We start from the raw sequence: 8,388 nt of genomic DNA on the forward strand, positions 1-8,388 counted from the left end.
GGGGACACCTCAGACTTGCCTTGTTATTTATTTGTGTTTTTCTGGAGCCGAGTCCGTTGGCACTTGCATGGCTGCTCTGCCGCCAGTGCACGGGGCGCGGAGACAGGGCAGAGCAAAACGCAGCACCACGGGCTTCCTAACGGGAGCCCCGGGGTTGGGCGGCTTGGGATCAGGAAGACGCCACCAAAACTCCTGAGGCTCCTGTTTTTCTAACACATGCAAGGCCCACAAGGACCTGGCAAAACAGCAGCTCCGGCCGTTGCTCCCCGTCCCTGCAGGGAGCCCAGGGAGAGGTCCCTGTCCCTCGCTGGGACGTTTCCCATCTCCCGTAGGTAAAGCAGCGTTGGCTTTCGTAGAGCCCTGCTAACGCCTCTCCCCCCAGCAGCAGCACCGGCAAAGGCACCGACTGTTGAAGGCTGAATGACTCCACTTTTCCAGTTTCGGCATATGTTTGCATGTCTGAGAGCCAAAAATGTGTGAAACTCACACAAACTATTGGAATTCCAGCTATAGGGACTGACAAGTAAACATCAAGTTGCACAATATTTCATAAAACCCCCACAAATTGTATGTTTGACATGCTAAAGTCATTCCTTTGAGGTATGTGCCAAGAAAAAAAAACTCTCATGTCAGCTACAGCAAAAATTCCCCATCATCTACATCAAAGTTTTAGCTGGGGGGGTTCATACCTTGTAAAGTGCTGAGTCTCCCTAAAAACAGACAGAGGCATATAATACTTTACTAAACTATCTGTAAGAAGCTCTGCTAGTGTGGGCGAACGAAATGCCCGATAACAGATTACACCGAATAAAAACTGAAAACCACAATGACAAAATAATGTTATAATATTAAAATAAATCAAATCATATACTGCCATTATTCTGATACAGAATTTTTACACAGCAAATTTGATACATGTACAAGAAGTCGGGCAGCCCATTACAATAAACCTCAGAGTTCCTTTTTTAATATATAAACTACATTTTAATACATGGTTTGAGATGATCAGCTAGTTTTACACCAAATCAAGTAACAGCAACTTTTTCTCATAGAATACTAAAATAACAAAATCTTTTAATGCTTTGAATATTGAAATGCTTTGGTTCCATCTGTCACTTTTTGAAAGTGCAAAAACTACATCTATTGGTTAAATGTTTACTGTAGAGATGTGCCTAACTTACAAGTACAGTTATATTAATAAAGATTTGAAATGCAATGTAAATACAGGGTTTTTTGGCAATCATCCTATGCTTTGCATTATGTAATTATTCAAATCGCAGTTTGATTTAGGCATTCCAAAGTGTAAAACTGTGGCCACAATTTTCTAAAATTGACAAGAATCTTGGATGTTTTCATGCTGGGTTAAGTTGGAACCGTGAAGAGAATGAGACCCGTCAGAAACTACTCAGCTTCTGCCCTCCGAAAATGCCACCGCTTCAGCAAATCTCATTTTGGCCACCCCGAAATGAAAGCATCCATCATCACTAGTCGCTCCCGAAAATCTCGGCCGTCGCAGCGCAGTATCTCACGTACGGTTGTAATGTTGGCGAGGCAGGAAAGGATACTACAGCACTTCCCCCGGTGAGGACCTTTTCCGTCACAATAACGAGAAAAAGAATACGCCAAGCGGCTCTTCCCGGCCAAGGACAGCTCCCGCTAAAAAAAGGCGTCTTCTTTCCTGAAGTCTGGTAAACATTTGAATTTGCTCGGCGAGCTCCGCACGCAGGCCAGGCCGGGCAGGCACGGGCAGGTGTGGTGCATCCTGCGCCCGGGGAACGGGACCTGCAAGGGGACGCGGCGGAGCTCAGCGCAAGGCGCCCGGTGGGGTTTTCCCAGCCACCTGCTGCCGACGGGCTGCCGGGAAGGTCACGGCCCGCGGATGCAGGGGACCCCGAGCATCACCCCTGCGCAGCGCCGTGGGAAAACCTCGCGTCTCGGCGCTCTGCTCTGACTCAGAGATGCCTCCCGCAGCCCTCCAACAACTGAAGCAATTTATTCAAACCCTTATGTTCGCTGGAAGGGAATGTTTCCTTGCAAGAAACGCCCACACCAAAGACGTGGCCAAAGAAAGCCCTGGGGGGGCTGTGGGCGCCGGCTGGTCCCCAAGGCCAGGGCTGTGCAGGCCGGGTCTCCCAGCCGGCCGTTGCCTCTCCGCACCTCCGAAATCCCAGCGGATATTTTTAACGGCATCCAGCCAACGCCATCTAGTTGCTGAGAGGGAAACTGGAAGGTGGGAATGCGGCAGCCGGGCTCCTGGCAGCCTCCCCGGGGCACCTGAGGCCAGACCCTCTTTCCACACCCCCCCAAAGGCCACGGTGCTTTTGTTGCAGCCGCTTCAAAAATACTTAATTTTGCATACTACAGTAAATCCATTTGCTTTCTGGTTGTCATGAAGAGCAGCAGGGTGAGGAATCTCAGTCCAAAATTAACCTCATAAGGCTTATAAACCTCAGCGACTGTGACCGTAAATCTGGGGCGGACAGGCATCTTCACTGATCATAATTATGTGTACAATTAGCTTAAAATGTATCAGACGGTGTAAATTATTGTGCAAGAGCAATAAACTCGTAGAACAGCTAGAAGCCAGTTTCTCTTCTCCCAAGGACCCTGCAAATATAAAGACCCCTTGCAAGAGGGACTTATTGCATTGCACAGTAAGAATGCGAATTGGTCCCCAATATCTTACTAGAAGATTTAACAATTTAGTACTAAGAGGACAGGGCCTTACTCTTCCTAAAACTGAGAAAACAGACTACAGCTACGGAGCTGAGAAGCCAGGCATCAAACATCATAGCGAGAGATGCCCCGAGCTAACTGCACGTTCAGGAGTTCGCTCGATCGCGGTGGTGTCCTCACACGTGGCTCTTCCCCGAGGAGGCTCCTAAAACCCCCAAGGGCTCAAACTCATCGGCAACATCGCATTCGGCCTTCCCTAGCGAGAGTATGTTATTTACAAATAAATATGGCCTTTGCTATAGTATACAGAGTATACATGAGTACCTATACTTAATGTATGTGTTAATAATCTTATATTAATAATATAGTATATCATATAAAGATAATGTGCTAATTATATCATATAAAGTATAATAAAGTGTATTAATAATAAAGTATATCATATAACAATGTGCTCCCGCTGGCGGGAGGGGGCATGGCCGGGGCTGGGCTCTGGGGCAGGTACAGGCTAATCCGGGTCATTTAACTGAAGCAAAACAGCAGCAACGACAACAAGCTAATGCAAAAACTAGTTGAGGTGTGTGGGGGTACCTTGGCCCTCGGGTTTTCTTCAGGGTAATTCAGACAGCAACCTATTTCTTGCGTCTGCTCCCTCAGCGCTATTCCCACAAGGATGCAAACGGCGGGGAATTGCCCCGTGCGGCGTCGCCCGCGTTGCCCCCGCGCAGGGTGCCTTGTGCAACCGGGCTCACAGCGCAAGAGAGTCGGGTTGTGCCCGGGGCGCCTACTCACGCGGTGGCTCAGGGGGTGGCACTCCTCTCCCAGGTTCCCCATCGGCGTGCACATCCGCAGGCTCCGGATCCACAGGCTGACGGCGCAGCACATCCTCCCTCCGCACTGCTGGTCCCTGTCGCAGGCCTGGAGGGCGACAACGAGCACCGGCACAATTAATCGGAATTAATCGGTCCGGGCTGTGCCTCCGAGCACCTCCGACACCCACCAGCCACACTGGCATATCGAGGACAAACAACACGAGATAAGCCACGGCCCACAGCCTTGCCTGAGTACCCAGGTCCTTGGCATCTCTCGGAGGGAAGCCCACCTTCGGGATCGGCAATAGTGTGTATTCCCCCTTGTCAGCCCGAATCACGTGCAACCTCAAGAGGTCTTAAATGTGCAATAAGGGTCCACCCCCAGGAAAACGCCTTCGCCCTCCAAGGGGGAAACAGAAACTCCAGCCACTTATCCGACACATTTTGTGGCTTTACATGAGCACAAAACAAAATCCAGCTATTGGGTATAGTAAAAAAAACAATGACTAAGAGCAATTGGCATATTAGGGCTTGGAAACAAGTTATTGCACATCCTTCCCTTATTTCTTTAAGCAAAAGATTATCGGATTTATTATATGAAGCTGGTGCAAAAGCCAGTTCCCTTTCTCAGGTGAGAAAATTCCGCTGGTTAAAGACTCTAATTACATCATAAAACGAAGCTTAAGTAAATCACTAGTATTTTAATGTCTGGCAGCCTGACTGACAGGCCAAGGATTCTGGTGAGTGGGACATAAAGAGGCAAATGTGCAAAAAGGTGCATAAAAGACCATACTGGCCTGAGGAAGACTGCAGCAAACAAACATTTGCTTATGGAAAAAACTTAGATATCTTACCTTGGGATTTACATGACAAGTGCCATTAGACTGTGCTCTACTGGGTAAATATTACGCTATTTCAAAAAGCAGAAGTCAGATCAAAATACATATTTACCGACCAGCTAGTCATTTAGGAAAGGGCTGTTATGCTAGGGTCAAGCAACTAAACAGTGTGCATAACCCGAACGGCTATCATGCCTCCAAAATATAGATTTAACAAAGCAAACAGCTCCATGCGACAAGGGAGCCCAAACACAGCAGTGTGTTTACTTAAAAGAGTAATATGGCCATAAAACTACCATTACAGCCCTTTGGGTAGATAATGTTTACTTTCTAATCTCATGAAGGAAAAAAAAGAATATTCCCCCTCCCATATATATATGTGTGTGTGTGTGTGTGTGTGTGTGTATGCACGCGCGTGTGCATCCTGGACAACTTTTAAGACTCCCCTTCCAAAAATGCGTAACAATATCAAACCAAATGCTACTCCTCACAACTTATCTCCGAAGTCATACCGATATTGCTATTAATCAGAGGACACAACGTCAATAACATTGCTCTTCCGCACCCCATTCAAACATGGTTTTGTGGATAATTCAGCCCGAGGGAAAAAAAGTCCCAGCTGAAATGCCTGCTTCAAAGCCAGCAGACAAGCCTTCACTGACGTGGGGAAGGTTTCAGTCCACTCCTTAAATTGCAAAGGAAAAGCACTTTCAGTCCCGTGGAATTTGGGAAGGACCAGCTAACTGAACCCGCGATGCGCCCATTCATCAGGTGCCAAAAACGCATGCAAGCGATTTCAGCAAAAACTGCCCTGCAATAGTTAAGGAAGCAGCATTTTCTAATTCTAATGTGCTCTTACTGATTGAATACATTTTGTCCTTGATGTATTATTCTGTGCTTTACAATTACTCTATTTAATAGATCAATTATGCTTTAAAGGTGTAGCCTTTATAAAAACTAAGACGTATTTAAACTGATCCTTCATAGCTTGAAATATTTCTACTTAAAAGGAACTTGAAATTCTCAAATATTAAAAAATCCCTTCACACTCTCTCATCTCAAAATTAATTGGTCCTGGGAACTTCGCTAGCACGCAGAGAAATCCCTAGGCGCCGTTTCATTGACTTCGGCGCGCTTTGAGTCGGGAGCCTGGACAGCAGTGGAGCAACCCGCTGCTGTGAGTACAACTTCTGACGGTTACAGAAGTCATGTAAGCTCTCGAAAGCATGCAAGCACGGGGTTATTAATCCAAAGCAAACACTAAAAAGAAAATCATTTTACTTCAGAGTGATGCAATACTTCGGGTTAAATAACAACTCGGGGAAAAAGATATCTTCCCAACCAAAGCAAACTTCAAGCCTAAAAACAATAACAACAATAGAGGACTCGTTTGCAATGCGTGGCTATTGAAGGGGGGAAAAAAAGCAGCACAGTCATACTTAAAAAAACCCGAGCGTTTTGTGCTGATTGCAGTACCGGTGCCTGCCTCGCAAGTGGGACGGCGCGGGGAGCTGGAGGCGCTCCGGGTGCGCCAGCGGCGGCGAGGCGCCCCGAGCTGCTCCTCCCCGCGGGATATGGGGCAGCCGGGGCCGGGGGTGCAGCGGGACGAGCCCGGGGACCCCTCGCGCCATGGCGGAGCCCCCCGGAGCGACCCGGCGGCGCCCCGACCCCGGGCATCGATTGCCCCGGAGCCCGCGGTGGCGGCGCGCCCCGTCCCGCCCCGTCCCGTCCCGTCCGGGGCCGCGGGAGGGTCCGTCGCGCCCCGTCCCACGCCGTCCCGTCCCATGCCGTGCCGTGCCGTGCAATGCCGCCCCGTCCCATGCCGTGCCGTGCAATGCCGCCCCGTCCCATACCGTGCCGTGCAATGCCGCCCCGTCCCGTCCCATGCTGCCCCATGCCGTGCAATGCCACCCCGTCCCATGCCGCCCCGTCCCATGCCGGGCCGTGCCGTGCAATGCCGGGCCGCCCCGTCCCATGCCGCCCCGTCCCATGCCGCCCGCCCCGTCCCATGCCGCCCCATGCCGCGCAATGCCGCCCCGTCCCGTCCCATGCCGCCCCGTCCCATGCCGCCCCATGCCGCGCAATGCCGCCCCGTCCCGTCCCACGCCGCCCGCCCCGTCCCACGCCGTCCCATGCCGCCCGGTGGCACGCCGTGCCGCCCCGCCCGGCCCCATGCCCCGCGGCGGCGCTCACCCCGGTGATGACGGCGCCGTGCCCCGCGGCCACCAGCACCGCCAGCACCGCCAGCACCAGCAGCGGCAGCGGCGGCAGGGGCGGCAGGGGCGGCAGGGGCGGCGGAGCGGCGCGCAAGCTGCGCATGGTGCCGTGGCGCGGGCGCGGCGCTCCCCGCGGGCGCGGCGCAGCGGAGCGGAGCGGGGCGCCGCGGCCGCCCCAGCCGTTATAAAGCTCGGGGCCGCCATGCACGGCAGTGAGTCACCCCCGCCCTGGCAGCGCCGCGGCAGCGGGCAGGGGCGCGCACCGCCGAGCACCGCCGCGCACCGCCGCTCCGCCGCGCCGCCCCGCGCCCGCCCCGCCGAGCGCCCGCCGCTGCGCGGGGGTGTCCCGTGGCGGCGGGGGGACCTCCCACTGCGGGTCCGGGGGACAGCCCAGAGCGGGTCAGGGGGACGGCCCACAGCAGGTCAGGGAGTCGTCCCTCAGCAGGTTGGGGGACATCTCACAGCAGGTTGGGGGACATCCCACAGCAGGTTGGGGACATCTCACAGTGGGTCGGGGGGACATCCCACAGCCAGTTACAGGGACATCCCATAGCAGGTTGGGGGACATCCCATAGCATGTTGGGGACATCTCACAGCGGGTCTGGGGGACATCCCACTGCCAGTTACAGGGACATCCCACAGCAGGTTGGGGGACATCCCATAGCATGTTGGGGACATCTCACAGCGGGTCTGGGGGACATCCCACAGCCAGTTACAGGGACATCCCATAGCAGGTTGGGGGACATCCCATAGCATGTTGGGGACATCTCACAGTGGGTCGGGGGGACATCCCACAGCCACTTATGGGGGCATCCCATAGCATGCTGGGGACATCCCTCAGCCCTTATGGGGACATCCCGTAGCAGGTCTGGGGCAACATCCCATAGCATGTTGGGGACATCTCACAGTGGGTCGGGGTGACATCCCGCAGCCAGTTACAGGGACATCCCATAGCAGATTGGGGGACATCTCACAGCAGGTCTGGGGCAACATCCCATAGCATGTTGGGGACATCTCACAGTGGGTCTGGGGGACATCCCACAGCCAGTTACAGGGACATCCCATAGCAGGTTGGGGGACATCCCATAGCATGTTGGGGACATCTCACAGTGGGTCTGGGGGACATCCCACAGCCACTTATGGGGGCATCCCATAGCATGCTGGGGACATCCCTCAGCCACTTATGGGGACATCCCATAGCAGATTGGGGGACATCCCATAGCAGGTCTGGGGCAACATCCCATAGCATGTTGGGGACATCTCACAGTGGGTCTGGGGGACATCCCACAGCCATTTATGGGGACATCCCATAGCATGTTGGGGACATCCCTCAGCCACTTATGGGGACATCCCATAGCAGGTCTGGGGCAACATCCCATAGCATGTTGGGGACATCTCACAGTGGGTCGGGGTGACATCCCGCAGCCAGTTACATGAACATCCCATAGCAGGTTGGGCGACATCTCACAGCAGGTTGGGGGATATCCCATAGCAGGTCAGGGACATCCCACAGCAGGTTGGGGGACATCTCATAGCAGGTCAGGGAAACATCCAGCAGCAGGTCTGAAGAACATCCTGTAGCAGGCTGGGGGACATCCCGCAGCTGCTGAAGACAGCATCCTGTGCGTGGCAGCCTGCCTCTGCTTCTGGGGGGGTCCTCACGCAACACATCTCTGGTGGCAGTGCCCATGTCCCCACAGCTCGTGCTCCTCAAACCTCCTGGCCTGAAGGAGGCTCAGCCACTTTCCTTCTGCCGGCCTCAACACAGATGTGCTCTCTGCTCTCCTTCACGAAAACAGGACGCACCTGCACCCCCGTGCTGGCCTCTGCGGGGCCCAGCAGCGG

General features: G+C 53.5%; 1 protein-coding gene across 1 annotated transcript; it reads right to left on the minus strand.

Moving 5' to 3' along the window:
- Nucleotides 1-827: 827 nt before the first annotated feature.
- Nucleotides 828-6,859, minus strand: PROK2 (prokineticin 2). Its single transcript, XM_064519205.1, has 3 exons — nt 6,521-6,859; nt 3,469-3,594; nt 828-1,782 (listed from the first exon to the last, which is right to left on the minus strand). The coding sequence occupies exons 1-3, from the start codon at nt 6,644-6,646 to the stop codon at nt 1,657-1,659; spliced, it is 378 nt and encodes a 125-aa protein (XP_064375275.1). The 5' UTR covers nt 6,647-6,859; the 3' UTR covers nt 828-1,656.
- Nucleotides 6,860-8,388: the final 1,529 nt, after the last annotated feature.

This window comes from Dromaius novaehollandiae, chromosome 12 (assembly GCF_036370855.1).
Source record: "Dromaius novaehollandiae isolate bDroNov1 chromosome 12, bDroNov1.hap1, whole genome shotgun sequence".
NCBI classification, from domain to species: Eukaryota; Metazoa; Chordata; class Aves; order Casuariiformes; family Dromaiidae; genus Dromaius; species Dromaius novaehollandiae.

Bases quoted from the DNA above. Each gene is read 5' to 3' on its own strand.
- PROK2 (XM_064519205.1), bottom strand. From the start codon at position 6,646: ATGCGCAGCTTGCGCGCCGCTCCGCCGCCCCTGCCGCCCCTGCCGCCC. The intron at 3,595-6,520 runs GTGAGCGCCGCC...GTCGCCCTCCAG, and splicing joins ACGGCGCCGTCATCACCGGG to GCCTGCGACAGGGACCAGCA. The intron at 1,783-3,468 runs GTGAGTAGGCGC...GTCCCCTTGCAG, and splicing joins GCCACCCCCTGAGCCACCGC to GTCCCGTTCCCCGGGCGCAG.